Raw genomic sequence first — 22,581 nt, 5'->3', positions numbered from 1 at the left:
AAAAAACCCCCCTTACTAACAGTGAGAAGCGAGACTCCAGAGGAGGCAGGAAGAAGCAGACATCTCGTGGCCTCTGTTCACAATGTGGAAAGCTCATGTCTGATTGTAAGTGGTCTGAAGACTGTCATTCTGGATTTATGGAACTGTTTTAGCGTTGGTAACACTGGAAGGTAAGGCTGATAATGATTGGGGTGTAGGGGGGAAGGTGAAATAGATGTGTGGGGTAAAAACAATTTCCTCTTTAAAAAAGCATAGAGCTACCCCCAGTTGGGTACTTATATTGTGAAGTTGACTTGGGACCAGGAGACAGTGATATAAACCTTTTTTTTTCCTAAGGCGGCTATAAGAGAATATACTTTAATAACCCTGCATATTTTTTCTATATTGTGTTTTCTATCTATATATACTCATAGAAACAAAATTATTGTATAGTGCTTGTTGCTACAAACTAGGATCATTTTAGTTTTATGTGGAATGGAGACTAAGATATAACAACTAAAGCTCAATCTTTCCTTAATTTAAGATAGATTTTGAAGTTCTAGTCACATTTGACAACTGGACTCTTCTTCATTTGATATTCTGATACTGTACTTAGTGAGCATTCATATGTCAAGGACCCCTATTTTAGTGCACAAATTTTGTAGAGGAATAGCAAACAATTGCTTAATTATTGGATTTAGTGTCTCTATTTTCATACTAGCTTGGAGGCATTTCTCAATAGCCCTGAATGTTTGATATTTTGCAAGTTGCGAAATTGATTGCTTTCCAGAAATAGCATCTTCCTGCTTTACTGAACTTTAAAAATCAAACAAACCAGTTTCAAGTTTACCAGTGTTCAAGAAAGCCCAGTTGCTTGCTATACCATATATAATAATTAATATTTTTAGGTTTGTACTATATGAAAAAGTTGAAAGTAATTGCTAGAAAAATTACCCACCCACCCCCATTGGTAATGTTGCTAATGGGTTCTGTGAGTACAACTTTGCAATTCACTTGTTTTTCAGGAGGCAAACTAATTTGTATAATACAGCTATGGGGAAGATAAAAGTGAATTCCCAGTAGTAAGCTATAATGAGCTGTAAGTTATTGCACATATCTGGAATACTTTATTGAATCTATGGCTGATCTTAATTTGTATTTTGTTTAAGATGCCAAAATGTCTTACATTTTTAAAAATCTTTTTAAAAAGCAGGTTTGGGATAGGTACAAGAGATGACAGATTTTCAAAGGGTCTTGTACTTCTTTTCTTTTTTTCCTTTTGACTTGAGTGAGCTGCCTCTTACCTTATAGAGGTGGTGTTTTATCTTCTGTGTCCATCTATTACTTCTGTGTTTTATTACTGTATTAACACGTGGCATGACTCAAATGTTGTGAAAGACATTCTACTTGTAGGCTGCTGACGTTAGAAATACTCAAACTGAGAGAAGTAAATATGGATTTGATCAGATTGCTAAATTCTATAAATCTTTTGAGCAATAAAACTATAAAGTCCTTTTGACAAATACATTTAACTTTGGAAAATTAAAAAAACAGGTTGATTTCAGGTAACTTCGAGAATTTTTCAGCTGTCTAAAATGAGCGATTATATGATCATGCATAGAGTGTGCGTGAGTTTTCTATCTTCTGGCAAATGGCGCTATGAGTTTTGGAAATGTCCACTGATAAAAACTGGGTCTCCAATAGCACATTTCTTATTTCGTGGGACTTGGCGTGGGAAACTTTATTTGTCCTGTTCATCATATATGTATAAGTTCTCGACTACTGAGAGGAAGTTTTTAGGTTGCTATTTAGTTACTCCTAAAATACCTTTTAATTGCCAAGCTGTAAAATGATTTCTGCTGCTATTCTAAATTATACATGTTACTTATTATGAAGATGCAAATGCACTTTGTTTATATGCTGCTGTTCTAGTATGTTGTATACTGCTTTGGGTGAATTTCATATGCAAAAAAAAAAAAAAAAGGGTAATCAAATAGTAAATAAATATTGCTGGAGTCTGTGGGGGTCTATGAACAAGTGATGGTTCCTGAGCACCTGTCAAAATATCTACATAATATATATCACACCGCAGGACCTTGTGGCTACATGAATAGTAGGGATGTGCAGAGGGACACCATATTTTGCATTCGGGATTCGTATTCGTCAGGGGGGGGGCAGATACGTTGCATTCAGCAAGGGGGGCCCCCAATATGTACATGCGTTAATTCTTATTCATTTCCCAGCTAAAATTGAATTAAGTACAACCCCCCCCCCTCCTGACCCCCCCCCAAGACTTACCAAGGCTCCCTGGTGGTCCAGCGGGGGGTCCGGGAGCCATCTCCTGCACTTACACCCTTGGCTGCCGGTATTCAAAATGGTGCCGATAGCCTTTGACCTTCTATGTCACAGGGGCTACCGGTGCCATTGGTCAGCCCCTTCACATGGTAGGAGCAATGGATGGCCGGTGCCAATGGTAGGAGCGCCACTTTGATTACTGGCAGCCAACGGCCCGAGTGCAGGAGATCGCTCCCAGACCCCCGCTGGAGCACTAGGGAGTTTTGGCAAGTCTTGGGGGACCCTTCTGACCCCCACAAGACTTGCCAAAAGTCCAGCGGGATCCGGGAGCGACCTCCTGCACTCACACCCTCGGCTGCCGGTACTTAAAATGGCACCGATAGCCTTTGACCTTCTATGTCACAGGAGCTACCGGTGCCATTGGTCAGCCAGCGCCATATGGTAGGAGCAATGGATGGCCGGCACAAGATGGCACGGATTAAAAATACGTAGGAAACGAATGCACACCCCTAATGAATAGACGACAAGTTATCAAACTACTTAGTTGCTTTTAATTTTTCCAAACTAATTCTGATCATTCCTGTAGATGCACTTTCTCATCAACAAACAGTAAAACCCTTAGTTATTTTTGAAGGGGAAAATGGCTTTTTGAAAATGTTTCTATAGTTATATATAGGAAAGTTCATAATCCGGGGATCATGTTTGATTCTTCTTGATCTTTTAAACCCCAGGTCAGTAATCTAATTCACAATTTTTTTTTAATAATCTCCAGCCACTGAGCTGCATTCAACCCTCTCGCTTGGAAGATGATCTGAGAACTGTAACTCAGGCCTTAATTTCACAGCTGAACTATTGTAATGTCTTATATTTAGGCCTTCCCCAATGTACCTTTAAAATCTTACAATCAATACAAAATGCCTCAGATCACCTTTCACTGACATCAAGTTAAGAAATCACATTACACCTGCTCTCTTTAAACTTCACTGGTTGCCTATTGCTTGGCAAGTGAAATTCAAGATTATTACTTTAGATTTGAAAGCAATTAATGGCATTGCTCCTTTGTGCTTTAATTCATTACTAAAAATCTATCATCCAACGCGCTTATTCAGATCATCTTCCAAAAATCTACTTGAAATTCCTAATTTTCGACAAGCCTAGTTAGACGAATCACGAGAGAGAATGTTTTATGTCATTGGACTGACTCTATGGAATTCGCTGCCAGATGCTGTGAGGAATAAATCTGATCTACTGAAGTTCTGTTAAACTTTTAAAACACATCTATTCCAGCAAGCATTTTCCTACTCCTTTTTGTCAGGAAAGCCTTATTTTTGCTTTGAGTTGGGTATAATGCAATTAATTCTATTAGTTTTAATTGAGATCACATTTCATATATGTTATATGTTATTATTATTAACTGTATTTTATCTGTTTTATTTCTGTTTCTTGTTTGTTTTATCATTTTTATGAAATTGTATTGCATTATATATGTTATTTTGTATGCCGCCCAGAATTGTAGATGGGCGGATTATACATTTTAAAATAAATAAATATCCCCTCCCCCCCCCCCCCCCCCCCCCCACCAATTTTATATCCCTGGTAACTACTTGAATCTTGGGAATATCTCCAAAAGAATCAGCTTGTCTGTTTCATGGATCTTTGCTTCTTGATCTTTTGTAAGTTTCCTTTTTTTTGTGCTAATATTTTATCCTTCATAGAATTAAAAAGTTGGCAACTATAGCCATGCTCTCCCCTCTTTTATTAATAGTCTTTTTAATACATCTACTTATTTCTGTTCTGTTTGCAATTTTACATATGGCACATACTAAGGCAATCCATGTGTGGAGATCTTAAGAACCATAATGGTCTTACTAACTATGGGGGTCATTTTCAAAGGCTTATCGCATGCCATAAGCCTCTATCGCACGTGAAAAGTCCCTTTTCGCGTGCAATAGCATGCTGAGGGCGGAGTCGGGGTGGCGAGGGGTCGGACTCAGCAATGTCTTCGCTGGCAGCGATAAGGTTAGTAACCTTATCATTACCAGTAGTGCGCCCAATAGCACCACTGTGGCACTATTGGATGCGAAAGCCAGCAGGGAAAACACCGCTGTGGTGCGATGGCTGCCGGCTTTTGCAGGCCTGCCCCCCCCCATCGCCCCTCCGCCCCCCCCCATTTTCGCTGGATTCACCATTCTGCGATAGAATGCTGAATCCAAGCCTAAGTAAGAGTCACTTTCAGACAATTTGAATACTTTAAACATTGTCAGAATAGCCCTTGCATCACAGCAGATATCATCTTCTCCATCCCCCCTGTTTTTGCAGTGGGTGCCAAAACCAACCTGCTTAGCCGCCACTGCTTTCAGTAAAAACCACTTGTTGATGGGAGGTTTGGGTTATCTTTTCAAGAATTAAAATATTCTGCAAGAAAAGAGGGTTTTGACTTTTCTTTCAATGGCAAAAGAATTCTATAAAATGGAGGGTAATGATGCTTTCAGTGACGGATAACTAACACAAATATCTTAACAGAAGGAAGCTGTATGATGGTGGGCACATTAAAGCAGCATAAGCATTAACAGAGCAAACATGCCAATGATGGGATTTTTTTTTTTTTTTTGCATAAGGTTTTCAATAATGTTTACTGCTTTGCAATTAGCTTAAAGACTAGCATTTGTTAAAGCAATAACAAATTAATCATGACGATCATTGTTGGGATGCTGGCCATTTGCCATAATTGCCAAGTCTCATATTGTATGTACTGTGCATGGCCCATATCTGATTTGCCATGGAATCATAGCCTATCTTTCAAAACTGGCTACCTTTCTACAACTCCATATGTCTTTACTGGCTCCTGTGAACTATATTATCTGGGGGAAGGAGGTTTCTCTTTCTCAAAATGGGTCTTTTTTTTTTTTTTTTTTTTTTGCTTCCCCTAGATTATTGTGGTGAGAACTGTGGTTTGGCATAAGAAATGCCATGCTGGGTCAGACCAAGGGTCCATCAAGCCCAGCATCCTGTTTCCATCAGAGGCCAAACCAGGCCACAAGAACCTGGCAAGTACCAAACACCAAGAAGATCCCATGCTACTAATGCAATTAATAGCAGTGGCTATTCCCTAAGTAAACTTAATTAATAGCAGGTAATGGACTTCTCCAAGAACTTATCCAAACCTTTTTTGAACCCAGCTACACTAACTTCACTAATCACATCCTCTGGCAACAAATTCCAGAGCTTAATTGTGAGTTGAGTGAAAAAGAATTTTCTCTGATTAGTCTTAAATGTGCTACTTGCTAACTTCATGGAATGCCCCCTAGTCCTTCTATTATCTGAAAGTGTAAATAACTGATTCATATCTACTCGTTCAAGACCTCTCATGATCTTAAAGACCTCTATCATATCTCCCCTCAGCCGTCTCTTCTCCAAGCTGAACAGCCCTAACCTCTTCAGCCTTTCCTCATTTTGGTTGCCCTTCTCTGTACCTTCTCCTTTGCAACTATATATTTTTTGAGATGAGACGACCAAAATTGTACACAGTATTCAAGGTGCGGTCTCACCATGGAGCAATACAGAGGCATTATGACATTTTCTGTTTTATTAACCATTCCCTTCCTAATAATTCCTAACATTCTGTTTGCTTTTTTGACTGCTGCAGCACACTGAGCTGATGATTTCAAAGTATTATCTACTATGATGCCTAGATCTTTTTCCTGGGTGGTAGCTCCTAATATAGAACCTAACATCATATAAATACAGCAAGGGTTATTTTTCCCTATATGCAATATCTTGCACTTGTCCACATTAAATTTTATCTGCCATTTGGGTGCCCAATTTTCCAGTCTTGCAATGTATCACAAGCCGAATGTGATTTAACTACTCTGCATAATTTTGTATCATCCGCAAATTTGATAACCTCACTCATTGTATTCCTTTCCAGATCATAATAAGAATCACTTGATAACTAGTACAACTAAAACTATATTTTTAAAAAGTCCTATTTGAAGCCAAGATCCATCCATTGGTAGGTTACAGAAAGGCTTCTTAAGCACTTCCTTGAGATTATCCAGCTGCTGCATCTTTCAGTATATCTTCAATTATTATGCATGAGAGAAATTTGCATAGACTGGTTCGCTATAGTGTACCAATTTATCCAGGATAAATTGAGTTACTAAAACAGCTTCTAGTCTTAAAACTTCTTTAATCTGGTTTCCTTTATAATTTCCAACCCTACATTATACCATCTCTGTGATCTTCAACAATAGACTTTCTTTTCACAACAATCTGAGTCCAATGTTGTGGGCCTACACACAACAGGCGCGGACAGTCCCCCACCTACCTGTGGCCTCGAGCGCGGCAGACTGCCGCCGATGCCGTCCTCCGTGGCCCAGAAACCGCGGCTGGCTCCTGCTCTGTGTAGGCAGGCCGAGCCTCGATGTGCTCCGTCTTCCCGGCTCAAGCCACTGCTGGGGTCCTTGCATGGCAGGGAAGTCATCCTTGCCGGTGCCTGCTTCTTCCTCCATCTTCGTGGCAGGGAGACGCTCCTCCTTGAGCTCTCCACGCTGCAGGGACGCCGCCAGCATGTCTGTCTCTTCATCCTTCACCATAGGCGCGGGCACGCGCCTCTTGCCGGTATTTAAAGGACCAGCAGTGGGAAAAGCCCCGCGGTCCTCATCGATGATGTCATCCACCTGTTCCAGCTCAGCCCTATAAAAGGGCCCTACTGCCATTCCTCAGGGCCTTCGGATCGGGTATGCACAGTGTCTGTGATCTTCCTTCCATTCCAGGTCTTCCGTGGTCTTCTGTGCCTTGATGGATCTTTGTTCCTTGTCTTTCGTGTTCCTGAACCTCGTCTCCTTGATGTTCCTGGTCTCGTCCCTTGTCGGAGTTCCCTCGTCACCTGTCTTCTGTTCCAGATGTTCCATGTCCTGATGTCCCATGTCCTGAGGTGCCATGCTACTTGTTCCTGATGGCCGATGTTCCTGTCTTGACTCCGTCCATCTCTTCTTCGGCTCTTCATCCAGTTCCCAGGTCCCTCGTCTGTCCACCTCTCTCTTGGCATGCCATATCGTGGTCCGTGACCAGCCCGTGGGATGGCTGTGTAGGGCACCTCATGGTACAAGGCCTTCTTGTCTGCAGGGCAAGCCTCCAGGAGACTCCTGTTTTTACAGCCTTGTTCCTGAGTATCTTGTTCCCGGTCTACGGAGTTCCCTTGTGCCTGCATCCGTCCATGCCTAAGACTCTGTCAGAACCTGCTCCACTACAGCATGGTCCGCAATCAGCCACAGGCAGCTGTTTAGGGCGAGCCCCGGTGCAGGCCTCTACTGAATCTTTGCCATGTTCCAGTCTCAAGTTCCACATCTTCCCCTGAAGTCTGCTTCGCGTTCAGCGTGGTCCGCAACCAGCCATGGGCGGCTGTGTAGGGTGAGCTGCAATGCAGTTCTCACCCAGTACTTTCACCTGCCTCTTGAATCTTTTCCTGAAACTTCCGAGCATCTTGGATCCTTGTCTGAGTCTTCTGAATCTCTTGAATCCTTGTCTGAGTCTCCTGACTATCCAAGTCTTCGTCCGAGTCTCCTGACTATCCGAGTATTCGTCCGAGTCTCCTGAGTATCCAAGTCTTCGTCTGAGTCTTCATGTTCTTCTCCTCAGCCTCCATCTGGCCTCAGGCACTTGTCGTTCCCAAGCAGCGGGTCCGAAAGGGCTTTCGAGTGGCCGGAGGGCTACTCTCGAGATCAGCATTGTGTTGCTGGATCTCATTGGTGCATGTAGGTCCAGTGGAGAGCTGAGCCTGCTTAGTTCCTGTTCCAGAATCCTTGCCTTGTCTTCGTTCTAGCCTCACTCCCGCTCTACCCATGCTCGTACCACCTCACCTCCCGCGGTGTGTCTTGAGGCTCCACCATGAGCCATGCCGTGGCCCAAGGGCTCACATCCTACCTTAGATGGGACCGCGCCTCCGAGCTCCCAACAGGGCCTGAGGGCACGCTCTGCAACATCCAACAAGGTAGGCTCTGTGCAAGCATTAAAGTGGTGTTAATATGCTCTGTTCAGGATATAAAAAAGAGATCTTGGCAGAATAAGGAGAAAAAAAGGGTAGAAGGCAGAAGTAGGGGTGGGCAGAGTCAAAAAATTTAATTTCAGTTCATTCATTTGTTTCATAGGTCAGTCATTCATCAGATTAATTTAAAACAAAAAAAAAATGCATTTCTTCGTTTCATTGAAGGCAATGGAAGTAGCAATCCATAGGCAACATGACAGAAAAAAAATGTCTCAAGGCTGGGGCCCAGGATTGGGTCTTCTGCGGTCTTCTTTTTTCAATTAACTAACACTGAGTGGATATGCTGCAGTGCTGCCACAGTGGCACTTTCCTCCTGAGCAGATGGTGCCATTTTGATGTATAGCCATACATTTCAACAGCTGTACATCAAAATGGTGCTGACTTTGCATGTTTAAACTGTGTTGGTACACCAGCTTTGCCTTTAGTTTGGTTATTGGAACCTATTAAAGCCCAGGAGGTTAGCCTTCCAACCCCCCTCCCCACACCTGCTTATGGAGAATCCTATAGGTTTCGGTGGAAGATACTGTACGACATGGGAAGGGCACTTTTCCCTAAATTTTGTGTGTGTGCCTTGTGGACTGTTACCCAGGATCTCAGTCCAGGGCATACACATGCATAAATAATGAGGTGGAAAACACCTCTTCTCTCCAGCAACAGGAAGATAGTGCTATCTCTGGCTTCTTTCAAAGTCTGAACATGTGGTTCCTATGGGATCAGTAGCACTATGTTATCATGTGTGATTAAGAGTTCAGATTGAAGCCAGCATTGGAGGCAATAGACATAGGCAAGAGGTGCTGCTCTCCTCCTGAAGGATGAGAGAGTTATACTGTGGAAAAGTGGATAGAATTAGGGGGAGGATAGGACTGAGTCATGTTAAAGCCAATTTGCCCTACTGGAAAGACATATCTGAATTCAGGGACCTATCAAATAGAATTGGGAGATAGTGCCCTGTGTGCCATTGCCTTATGGTGCCCCTCCTTCATACAAAACTTACTGCTCCCTTGCTTCAGATTTTTCTACTTCCCACTTTTAACCAATTGTTAGGCACTTAGGGCTCATTGACAATTATAAATGCAAAGTATGACACAAATCATAGAATCTGTATAGATTGTATTTGCTTCATATTTTGATCAATAGTATAGTAGGCTTCAAGAAAGGAGTTTTCACATAATGCCTTAGAACTAACCTCTTACATCCATTGAAGGTTAACCCTAGGGCACTTGAAGGGGCCTGCCAATTACTGCTCAGGCTCTCCTGCCCCTGTGCTCCTGCACTATCAACCTACTGCTTGTGTTGATTTTTTAACTAACTTGAATTGTCATCTGTTCTTTTTTATTTTAAATTGCATTGGTTCCCTCATGGCAGAAATACAATAAATCAAATACAATTAACTAAAAGTAAACTGCCTGTGAACTGGGTTTCTGCTTGCTTCTGGGTAAGTTCCCTGCCCACAAGCTATTTTCTGGTAGTTTCTAGGGACAGTGAGAACCCACAAAATGCAAAGTCACATAGTTCCTAGAAATGCACCTACTGACCAAATCCAAAAAATGCTGGGATTGTTAATCGGTCACACAAAACTAATAAACTAAATAGTTTATTAGAAAAAGGAGCAAACAACAAGCAGGGAAAATGAAAAGAGATTATACAATAAATGCAACCTAATCAAGTTGCACTTTAACTGACAGTGCCTTGGTAAGCTCTGGTAACAGTCTGTCCACAGGATACTGCTCAGAAATGGTTCAGAGTCTTGTCATAGGTCTGGTTGTTTTTGCTTCTCAGTCAGGACTGGGATTTCTGGGTAATTCTAGGCTATGTATCTAAAATTGAATCAAATTGATTCATGATCATCTATTGATTTATTCAGCATGGAAACTGCACTCCAGTGATCTCCACCAAGCCCATGAGTTCTGAAGTTTCCATGGGCCTCAGAATATTTTTCCCTAAGCCCAAGAGAAGAGGAAGGAGTTTGTGCAGGTCTGGGTTTTTTTTTATTCTGGGGTGGCAAGAGCTGAAGCTGTCATGGTGGGTTTAAAATAGCCTCCTGGACCAGAGAGGAGCAGAAGTTGGTATAATCCAGGGTTCTCTTCACCTATGCACATGAGAAGAGTAGACTGGGAGAAGAGCACCAGCTGGGACTTTCCTAACCATTCCTTCTACCAGGTCCAGGAGTTGCAGTGATTGGTGCAAAATCAGTATGTCCTCCCATAGACCTGGGCATCCCTTCACCCATGTGAAATGTAGTGCTAGATATGGCCCCAGAGATCCCCTCCGTCACCCTGGGATAGGGTTAAGGAGTCAATATGGATTAATCATTCATTTCTTGTGGTCTGGTGAGAGGGAAAATGTTGGTTTTAGCCTTAGACCTCTTCTGTGATTTTTCATGTGTTGCCATGCCTCTTGGGAACACTGAATTCTCATGCTTTTTGTGTGCATGTAATTTCATTTTTAACAGACACAGGTGAATTTTCAAAGGAGTTAAATATGTAAATGTAACATACTGTCATTGCACTTACTTGAATAAATTCTATGGACAATTCAGTGACATATATCGTAGCAATTTTTAAAAGTCATTTATCTGGATTAAGTAGTGGTGCGCATTGAAAAAACATTTGAACCCCCCCCCCCCCCCCCATTTCTTTTTTTTTTTTTTTTTAAGGTTTTTTTGTTTTAAAACTTTTTTGTTAGTGTGCATGATGGGCCTGGTTTTCAAAAGCATTTACACACTTAAAATGTGTTTTACACATTTAAATGTACTTTACACATGTAAGTGGGCTTTTGAAAATTGCTATATTATATGCTATTGAATTGTTCATAGGATTTACCCACATAAGTGCACTTTGCGTGTGTAAATGGCTTTTGAAAATTGCTATGATAGTATGTTACATTTCCTCGAGTAACTCTTGAAAATTCTCCTGCTAGTGTGTACTATATGAGTTGTACTAATGTGGATTATCTCAAATAGTGCACACTAAATTGAAATAATGTGCACTAAAGAAAAAATTTAAAAAACAAAAAACTTTGTGAATATTTTTATCATTTCAGTTTAGAATTGATATGAAATGAAATAGACAATGTTGTTGACATTGCCTATGTCGTTAAAAATGAAAGCACATCCCTAGTGTTAAATGCACGTAATGCAGGGTAAAAACCTATTGACAATTCAATAGCATGTATTTTAGCAATTTTCAAAAACCCACTTACATGGGCAAAGTGCATTCACATATAAAGTGTATTAAGCATGTAAATGCTTTTGAAAATCAGGCCCAATAGGTTTAAGAGATCATTTTACTGCAGTGCTACTTTCAGTTCTTCGTTTTCTCTTGCATTTTCTTTCCTGTTCTTGCTTTTCCATATCTTACCCTTTCCTTCTCTCTCCTTTTATCATTGAGAAAACCAGCTGGCTGTAATCAGCCTATTCCTTGGCATTTTTATTCCTCTCGACCCCCTTTTCCTTCCAAGTACCTAACAAAAGAAGTGTTTCCATGCACTCATCTTTTTTTTTTTTTTTGTTCTAGCTAAGTGATATTATGCTGCATGTTGGAATGTAATAATGAGTAACACCACACACTATGCATATCTTATTCTGCTTGGCTGAGACAGGAAGGTCCTAGACAGGACTTTGTAACTTCTTTCCAATCCAGCTGAGCTGCTTTTCTTGTCTGATTGAACATGTCCAAAAAGAAGAATGAAAAGGGTCCTAGAGTATTTTGTATGGCTCTTTTGTTTTTTGTTGTGAAGGAGCATTTGGTTGCTGGGTGATATGTTTGTCAGAGTCAAGCTTCAGCAGGGACAAGATATTTATTATCCAATAACTCTCCTTTTTCCTCAAATTCAAGACAGTAGCTCTTGCATCTCTTTGTCTCTCACCTGCCCCCTTTCCAGGCATACTATAAGTTTAGTTTTCATAGATTGATAACCCTAATAAACTTAACATATACAGAGCTGGTAAGTAGCTTGGATTCATCAGAACTAGAATAAAAAAAGGCGAAAAAAGACCAAATTAAAATATTTGGTCTTTTTTCGCCTTTTTTTGGTTTGGTATCAGATGATGGGTCTACATTTACTTTAAGTTGGTCACAAAGTTACTTTTCAAACCTAATTTAATTGAAAAACATGTTAGCAAGGTTGGCTCAATGGCATGTGCTATGTAGTACAAGCAACCCAAAAGAACCCAAAACAGTCTTGTCACCGTAAACCATTCACAAAAAAAAGACTGAAAACTTTAATTTCAATACGTGTACACCGGATGTAAGTGCTAAAAAATTTTTATACTAAAAATTTTTAGTGAAACCGCATCAGCAAGCCTGCCGACGGCCGTGATACCACTTGCCGTCCGGACCTCTCGTCATTTGCGGTGGATGGTAATCTTATGCAGTCCAAAATTGTTTAAACATTATCTGTTCTCCTATTGACAATTCGTGAGCCCGACAGCGGCCGGTGTTTCGCGATAGGTATCGCTTCTTCAGGAGTCAATTACGATATCTTAGAACAGATGCTGTGTAAAGAAAATAATAATAAACTCTTGGCATCAAAAAAATTGTATCTTAAAGAATACTTAACTTAGGTGTCACAATTCGCCAACCTTTATCCCGGACGATTCCGTCTCTCATGCCTGTGAATTGCAGTGGGACAGAGTAACGCTGAAAAACCCTTCCTTTAAAAAAGCCCGCGGTTTGTTGCTTGACAAATTCAAAGATGATTTAAAAAAGATGAAGTTAGAAAAGTTGCAACGAGACGAGAAGGATTACACACAAGGATACGTCTATCCATGGATGGATGAGAAAAGGAAGAAGAAACCAAAAGTGACTTTCGATTCTGGTAGTGACAATTCATCGGGAGATGATTGTCTTTCAAACGCTGAATCGGCAACGACTAGAGATTCTTCAGGTGACAACCGTTTTTTAGGGCAAGGCAGAGGACCTCGACGCCCTCCACGCACGCGAGGCGGACGTTGGAAAGGAGGATCCAGTCATACCAGACAAACCCGCTCCCAGTCACAACAGAGTCATTGATCTTGAATCTCTCATCCACACATTTGACAACATTACAAACCGGTATACTAGAAAAAGGGTTGACATTTACACCAACGCCTAAAGCGGACCTTCTTCAACTAGAGGTGGCATTGTTTAAATTCACCCGCAAGCTTTACATTAAACACTTTTTTGTAGAAGCACCACCATCTTACGATATATCCATACTCAGGAATAAATCAAAATGGATTCCTCCGGGCCCAGCAGATCCCATCATTTTTACCTTTTTTCAAACAGTTTTACGTGAATTAAGATCAGTATTTTCCACTGAACGGTCTTTTTCTAATCTGATGAAAAAAGAGCTGTCGGCTCTGAGGGATTTACAATCGAATCACGATCTGGTGATCAAACCTGCTGACAAAGGCGGGAAGACGGTCATCATGGACCGCGATAAATACATAGCAGAAGCTTTGCGTCAACTCACAAATAGCCAGTTTTATAAAATTCTGACGTCAGATCCAACTAATCATCTTCAAGACACTATAACACAGGTGGTTCAACAAGGGACTGCTCAAGGGTTTCTCACACTACATGAATCTACATTTTTAGTGAATAAACATCCAGTAGTTCCGGCATTTTACCACCTACCGAAAATTCACAAAAACCAGATTAATCCACCAGGTAGACCCATAGTCTCTAGCAGAGGCTCACTTTTAGAACCTTTGTCTAGGTTCATAGACTATTTTTTAGCACCTTTTGTTAATATTCAGCCATCTTATATTAAAGATTCACAACATATTATACAGTTTCTGGAATCTTTTCAAGAAGACACCACACAACTGCTATTAGTAACTCTTGACGTTGAAGCACTTTATACATCTATTCCGCAAGATGAAATGTTGCTTATTGCTGAAGAATTTTTTGAGAAGAGACCGCGTCCTCACAGGATTCCTTCCGATTTTTTGTCCACATTATTAGACATAGCCCTTACAAAAAATTTCTTCGCTTTTGAGGGCACATATTACCAACAGATCTGTGGGACCGCCATGGGGGCCACCATGGCTCCGGATTTGGCAAATCTATACATGGCCGTCTTCGAAGAGAAATGGATATACAACAATAATCCTTTTGGTCAACATATCAAGACATGGAAGAGGTACATAGATGATGTGCTGCTACTATGGACTGGCTCTACTTCAGAATTTTTGGCATTTATCAGTTGGCTTAACACATGTAATTCCCACCTCAGATTTACCTCAGAGACCGATCCTCAAGTTATCAATTTTTTGGATATTAAAATCATGAAGAAATCCACTGGTTTTGAGACATCCATTTATAGGAAAGAAATAGCCTCTAATACATTTCTGCATTTCTCCAGCGCTCATCCGCGATTTCTAAAGGAGAACCTACCTGTGAGCCAATTTTTTAGGCTCAGGAGATTATGTACCACTTTGGAAGAGTTCCGTTCTCAGGCAGAGCTTTTGACAGACCGGTTTTTGAAACGGGGATATCCTTTGCGTTGCATTAAGCGCGCATACACACGAGCAAAATTTACTCACAGAGATTGGCTATTTTTACCTAAACGGATAGAAGAGACAGATGTGCTCACTTGTGTTTTACCATTTTCATCAATGACTTCCGTCATGAAACGCATCATATCTCAAAATTGGCATCTATTACAGCTGCACGATGAATTTCAAGATATCCCACGCTTTGCTTTCACGAGAAATTCCAGTTTTAAGGATTTATTAGTTCATTCAGATACAAAGATCCCACCGCCCAGGGTTCAGATAGGTGCACACACCCCCTGTGGAACATGCACCGTATGTCATGTGATGATAGACACATCCGCTCTGCACTTTTCTAAAATAGATTTTACTTGGACTCTAAGGCAGTTTACAACTTGCCGCTCTTCAGGACTGATATACTTGATACAATGTCCATGTAACCTTTGGTACGTGGGAAAGACTCAACGAGCCTTGAAAACTAGGCTAATAGAACATCGATCTTGCATCTCCACTGGAAAATTGACTGCCCCATTAACATCTCATTGTCTTCAACAACAACACATTTTTGATGAATTAAAAGCTGTAGTATTGGAGCAATTGTCCCCTAGTTGGCGAGGTGGAGATTTTAACATGCGGCTATTACGGGCTGAACAACGTTGGATACATCGTTTAAACACAGTGGAGCCACACGGACTGAATTCAGCACTAGAGTATCAAGTGTTCTTATAAATTAACAATAGTGACTCATCTCAATGTAACATCTTTGTTTTGCCACAATCATTCTCAAACAACGTCATCACGTTAGTTTTCCGCCGATAGCTCCTTCTTACAGCTGTTTATGTTGCTACGGCAACGATCCTTTAATTGACGTTCCACGTCATTACGTGCGGAAAACCGCGGGCTTTTTTAAAGGAAGGGTTTTTCAGCGTTACTCTGTCCCACTGCAATTCACAGGCATGAGAGACGGAATCGTCCGGGATAAAGGTTGGTGAATTGTGACACCTAAGTTAAGTATTCTTTAAGATACAATTTTTTTGATGCCAAGAGTTTATTATTATTTTCTTTACACAGCATCTGTTCTAAGATATCGTAATTGACTCCTGAAGAAGCGATACCTATCGCGAAACACCGGCCGCTGTCGGGCTCACGAATTGTCAATAGGAGAACAGATAATGTTTAAACAATTTTGGACTGCATAAGATTACCATCCACCGCAAATGACGAGAGGTCCGGACGGCAAGTGGTATCACGGCCGTCGGCAGGCTTGCTGATGCGGTTTCACTAAAAATTTTTAGTATAAAAATTTTTTAGCACTTACATCCGGTGTACACGTATTGAAATTAAAGTTTTCAGTCTTTTTATGTGCTATGTAGTGCCATGCGAAAGAACCAGGTTTGACTTCTGGGCTACACTTTTGCTTCCTGGGCCTGCTGATGATGCCATGGAAGCAGGATTCATTGCCTCAGTGGTGACACCTAGTGGCTAGACACGGGATTCATGGACTGGACTATATTGGAGGTGGGGGAATATAAGAATTATTAACAGTGTACCATAAGGATCAGTCCTTGAACCAGTTCTTTTCAACATTTTCGTGAGCAACATTGCGGAAGAATTGACAGGAATGGTTTGTCTATTTGCTGATGATACCAAAATCTGCAACAGGGTAGATAGCCAGAAAGGAATGGAAAATATGAAGAGGGACTCTAGTAAAGCTCAAGGAATAGTCTAGGATCTGGCAGCTAAGATTTAATGTTACAAAATTGTAGTTATGCATTTAGGCTGCAAAAACCAAAGGGAGAGGTACAGTATTGAGTGGCCAAACAGGTAGAGAAAGTGACAGAAAAAGCCAGAAAGATGCTTGGCTGCATAGGGTGAGCAAAGGTCAGCAGAAAAAGGGAGGTGATATTGCTCTTGTATAGGTCCTGGTATGACCTAATTTGACACTGTTTACAATTCAAAAAGATATACAGTGCTTGGAGTCAATTCAGAGGGTGGCTATTAAAATGATCAGTGGGTTTTATTCTAAAGCATATGGCAACAGACTTAAAGATCTAAACATGTATATCTCAGAGGAAAGGTGAGAGAGGGGAGTTATGACTGAGCTATTTAAATATCTCAAAGGTTTTCATGCACAGGAGGTGAACCTCTTTCAATGGAAAGGAGGCTTTAGGTGTCATGGGGTGAGAGAGGAAGAAGTAATCTTAGAAAATATTTCTTTACAGAAAGGGTGTGGATGCATGGAACAGCCTTGCAGGGGAGGGGGTGGAGACAAAATCAGTATCTGAATTCAAGAAAGCATGGGATAAATACAGGCATGGATATGGAAGAAGGATAATTTCGATGGTAAAGAAGCATAGTTTGGGAAAGTAAACATGTTTTGTTTGTTTCCCATTCAAGTCTATGGCCCATGTAAAACTGCATCAGACACATTTGTGGGGTTTTTTTCCATCCTCACAGTAAATGTGGCATCCAACTGATGCCAATTAGGTCATAGTCTGGTCCTCCATCTTGTCTTTTTATCTGCTTTTCCCACCTTAGCTCTGGTCAATCAAGGAGAAGAATTTTTTTAACCAGCCTATTGGCACCTGGTGTTATGCCTGTCGGTCGCATACGGCTGCGACCTCTCATGCTCACCTCTTTTCTTCCTGCACCGTCAAGTCTGGGCAGAAAGGTGGTCTCTGTGAGTCCCATCCGACCTCTCCGGCGTTCCCGAGACAGTGTGGATGCTGCCGACCGCCATCTTGGATCCAGAATTATTTAGGCACAAGGGCCTCCTTTGTACACGTCATGGCGGGAACCTCGGGGGCGTCTCCTCCCAATGACATCAACCCGCTATTGTATTTAACCTGACCGGCCCTTGCCTTCTACGAGTTAGCAAGGAGTTCCGACTTGCTGAATCCACCTCCTTCGAGGACTTCCTGTTCCTGACTTGGGCTTGGCATCTAATGCTCTGAGTACCTGCTCCTCAGGGGCTCCCCTGTGTTCCTGGCTATCCGCCCCTCAGAGGGCCTTCCTGCCTAACTGTGATCAGACCTGCTTCTCAGGTCTCTCTCTCTCTCCTGGAACCATCTATAGTGAGTACTTCTACTGATGTCTACTATACAAACTGTAGTGAGGATATCCCTCGGTGTACCCTGAGCCTCGGGCCACTACCACCTTTCCTTCAGTAGAAGTTATTAAGCATTCCCTGCGCTACAGAGTTTTGACACACCAACTACGGGAGCCACTTCCGGGTTCCGGCATCTCTACCAGTTCTTCAACATCCACTGTACAGACATCCTCAGTATACCCCGCTCTGCAGGCCACTACCGGATCTGTATTCCTGAGGTGCCTACACTCGTCAGAGGGGATCCCCGGCGTACCCCGCTCCATGGGTCACTACCGGATCTGTGTTCCTGAGGTGCTTACACTCGTCAGAGGGGATCCCCGGCGTACCCCGCTCCACGGGTCACTACCAGATCTTCTCATCTGTGGCCTCGCTCTGGGAATTCCCCATTGCTCAAGACTGTACTAACACCTGGATCAAGTGACACAGACTTTCTCCCACTGAAAGGTCTGAGCATGTGAAAAAAACCCGCCATTTTCTCCTTTGGATTTCACAAAGAGAGGTTGTCTTTCTTTTTAGAAATGCTGTTCGAGTGAAACAAAAGGTTTAGTAAAGTTCTTGAGAAGGAAAAGATAAGAATTTTTGCCAAGGGATATTTTTGTTCTTATCTTCACAGCGGCAGTGCTCTCAGTGTGAGAGATATACAGAGGCAAGGGTGGCCAACTCCAGTCCTCAAGAGCCACAAACGTGCCTAGTTTCCAGGTTATCCATAGTATATATAGTGGGACCCCCATTTGGCTGGTCAGCTGCATTTGGGGAGCTACTATTTTACTGGGGTTCATCCAGCAAGGTGTGGGGGGTGGGGGGGGGGGGAGGGGAGCTTAGCTTCCTGGGCCTTTGGTGTTGTCAAGTAGGTCCAGTCCTAAAATCCTTCTGTTAACATTGCAGGAGACAAAAAAATGCCAGAAAAGCAAAACACAACAAAACAGTTACCAGAGCCACTCCTCTCACTGTCCATCATCACATGGGGAAAAGGAAAAGAAAAAAAATTGTCTGAGTCCAACTAGTGTTCAAAGAAAAATGTACTTCAGTTTGAAAATAAGAATCCATGCCAGGCTTATAAAAATAGGAAACCACATTAAGCAAATTAGTGTAAAAAATATAATTTCCTTGTCCATTTTATTCCTCCTGATGGTTCTCTTCCCTTCTGCACCACCATCCACATTTAGCAGGCCCTCCCTTTGATGGGTAGGGCAACTTGAGTGTAATTCCAGTACATACTGGGAAAAAGTGATAAAAATCCTTTGGTTCAAAAATAGTCTTCAGAATCAAAACAGATCTAGCAAATTCCACTGGAAAATCCAAAGATCTCCAAACTCTTTTCACCCTTGCCTTTGACTGGTAGCTAGGGAAAAAAATGCAATGACCCAGCCCGTCTGGATATCGGGGGGGGGCTCCCTTCCTTCACTGGATCTTTCTCCTCTTGGTTAGCTCTGGCCTAAGGATGGATAAACCTATAGCCAACTCTTCACTATCTTGATCACTTCTCTTGGGAAGAGGCAATGACCTAGATCACATGTCTTGAGTGAACTTTATGGTCTCCTTAAGTCTTCCCACAAAAAGTTGGGGTTACAGCCAGAGGAGGATTTCAAGGAAACAAAAACCTCCTCCCACTGCTCATGACGGGAAAATATAAGGGGAACATATTAGTGACTGGCAAAACTGGGTCACATATACAAATATATCTCATGCATATTCACTGTGCAAGAAAATAGTGGGGCAGTTTCACTGTAGTGTGAAAGATGGGTAGTTTCTGTATAAGAAGCAAGAAGAATTTGGGATGCCTCATAAGTAGCTGATTCAAGATGCTGCCATTTGATGGAATTCCACCTGTCTAATGCTGCAAGGGTATTTATTTATTTCATTTTTACACCACCTTATCAAGCAATCAAGGTGGTTCACAAATTATTCATACACAGTAAAAACTCAAAATGCACATTGTCAAAGATTCATACGAAATACTGCAATGGCAACTGTAACAGTTACATTGCGCTAAAAAACTTTCAAAAAACATAATTATTTAGTGGAGCAGCAGACACTCTCTCATGACCTATTTCTGGAAACAGAGATAGGTGTGATTAGCCCCCCCCCCCCCCCCGGCATCATGATTGGATAGTGATGAGGCAGCTAGGAGTGTAGCCTAGTGGTTAGAGGAGGAGTAGCCTAGTGGTTAGAGCAGTGGGCTATGAACCAGGAGACCAGTTCACTTAGAGAATAGCCACTGCCATTAGCAATGGTAACATTGAATAGACTTAGCTTTTGGGTACTTGCCAGGTTCTTATGGCCTGGACTGGCCACTGTTGGAAACAGGATGCTGGGCTTGATGGACCCTTGGTCTGACCCAGTATGGCATGTTCTTATCTTCTTAGTACAAGCCCTAAAGTCTTTCAAGGATGCTATGGAGGATCTGAGTTCCAGAAGCGTCACCCTGGGTGATGACATCCCCCATAGTAAATATTCTGGAGGAGAAGTTAGAGGGCTTCTGTGAGCAAGCTGTATTTGTTTTCCTTTGATTTCTTGCCTTTCTGGTACAACCTCTCAAGGTTAATTACAAATTTTTGTAAACATAAATAAAATACATTCTTCCTCTTTGAATCTCTACCATCCTGAGTAGATGAGCACACACTTTCCCATACCCATACCCAAACCAATATCAGCTCCTCCTGACAGCCCCCCCCCCCCCCACACACACACATACTGTTCCATCTCAAATATGTCCAATCCCTGCCACTGTATCACAGCCAGTTGAGGAGTCAGGCTACCCCTAGGCCTTGTCATCCCATCCAGCACTTAGGCTTTCTTTCATGCTTGTATAACAGCACCCACAAAACTTTGCTATTTAGTTTTACATAATTATTTTTTTTCAATTGTAGCTGGGAACAAAAGGTTTCTATCCGAAAAACATGGTCAAGAGGCATGCAATACCGCCATACTTGTTCTGCTGCTTTATAGTAAGTCTGAATTTGTTTTTTAATTGTTTGAACTTTGTTTTTTGTAGAATAGGAAAGTTAGGTTAAGACAAATGTTTGTTTTCAATTATGTTAAGAGATGCAGGAGGAAATAAAGTGACTCGCCAAAGGCATGCAAGAGAATCGTGAATTTGTGTCCTAAGACATATTCTAACACATAGTTTAGTTCTTGAACCACTAGATTACATCTTGTTCTGCTTTTCATGACATCCGTTCATTTAAAGGTTTCAGAGGGATTGGTCAACAAGGTCGCACATTTCTTGAATAAATCCAATAGTATTTTCCCTCTTGATGGATAACTTGAAAGTACGGAGCTAGATTAAGTATGACCTATTCTCTTGATCAAGGGCAGTGGCTCCAAAATCACTGGTAAAGCCAATGACATCAGTCAGACCTTGCTTTCCCTAATGAGAAAACAGTACAATTTGTTTTCCATTGGAAAAATAAAACATTATCGAATGTGAGCAGAAGTCCCTCTCCCCCTTTTTAAGGAGGAAGTCTCCCTAATCTTTTGCCCTGAAATGTTCACATTTTTCTTCTGTCACCCTTGCAAACATTCCCGTGCTCTAATATATTGCATTTTAAATGGCAGATTAGTACTGATTATCTGTTTTTTTTTCTCCCCAAGAAGCCCCTCAGTGTGGCTTTCAAACACATTCCTACCAGGGTATGATACCCTGAAACCCGGTATGGCATCCAGTAAAGCCTGCGCAGTTTTAGGTGTGCTGTGCTTTTTTTCTTTTTACTTATCTAAAAGAAAGAAATGTGCAGCAAAATTGTCATTATTAGGAAATAAAATGTCCTAATGATTTTGCTGTTGTAACAGATACTTTATCCATTACAGATTATCAGCCTTTCCTCAGGTCTTCCAGACATTACAGCATTTGCATTTAATTCAACTAAAGGTTAGTGTTCATAATTAGCATGTATATTATAATGAATTTTATAAGTAGTAATGTAAAGTACACTTTGCAGAAGCTTAGAGGGTTTTTCATACCTCACCTAAATCTAAGATGCCAATAAGATATGGTGATTCCTGATTACTATTAAGAAAACCTGTTGTGTGACATCTATGGTGTGCAGGAGTTAAGGAATAATTAGTGAAAACAAATTTGTGGAAGCTTACATCATATTGTAATGATTGCATGAAAATCTGATGGCCTTGCTTCATATTAATAAAAAAAAAAAAAGTGTCCGGACTCTCCAGTCATTCACTATATGCCTTAATTCCATTTCTCTTTTTTTTAACATCTTGAGCAATCCATTCCCTCCTGTCCTCCTCCCATTTAGGAGAGCTGGGATTGGTTGCTCATACCCTTTATAACCAACCATTTTGTGATTTTAAGGTGTGGTTATAGTCAGTGCAAAGCAGACATCAGAGAGTCAAGATGTAGATTTTTGTCCCTCCCTGGTGAGGTCTCCCTGCCTTACCAGCAGCAGCGGATTCCCGATGAAGACCGGCTCGGGGATTCGCCGACCAGGCCAGCCCTGGAGATACCACGTGGTCTGCCAAGCGCGGCTCGGCAGACCACGTGACTAGTGCGACCGGCCCACCGGGGGATGCCCGATTCCCCAATAGACAATCCGCCCCTGCTCACCAGTGTCCCTTTTTGGAGGGGAATTCACTGTGCACAACCTATCAGGGATTCTAGGTATTTAAGTTACAGTCAGGATATCTTTTTGGCCTGAATTATTTTGGAAATTGCAC

At 41.7% G+C, this 22,581-nt stretch overlaps 1 protein-coding gene across 1 annotated transcript in view; it reads left to right on the top strand.

The window, feature by feature from the left end:
* Positions 1–44: 44 nt before the first annotated feature.
* Positions 45–22,581, top strand: part of ADGRD2 (adhesion G protein-coupled receptor D2) — a 322,967-nt gene continuing 300,430 nt past the window's right edge. The window contains exons 1-3 of the mRNA XM_029614032.1: positions 45–170; positions 20,778–20,855; positions 21,718–21,778. Coding sequence (XP_029469892.1) covers positions 20,808–20,855; positions 21,718–21,778 — 109 coding nt within the window. The 5' untranslated portion in view covers positions 45–170; positions 20,778–20,807. The remainder of the gene's footprint in view (positions 171–20,777; positions 20,856–21,717; positions 21,779–22,581) is intronic.

This window comes from Rhinatrema bivittatum, chromosome 8 (assembly GCF_901001135.1).
Source record: "Rhinatrema bivittatum chromosome 8, aRhiBiv1.1, whole genome shotgun sequence".
Classification (NCBI taxonomy): Eukaryota; Metazoa; Chordata; class Amphibia; order Gymnophiona; family Rhinatrematidae; genus Rhinatrema; species Rhinatrema bivittatum.
Note: the sequence above shows the minus strand (reverse complement) of the source record. Positions and strands in the feature narration are given on the sequence as shown.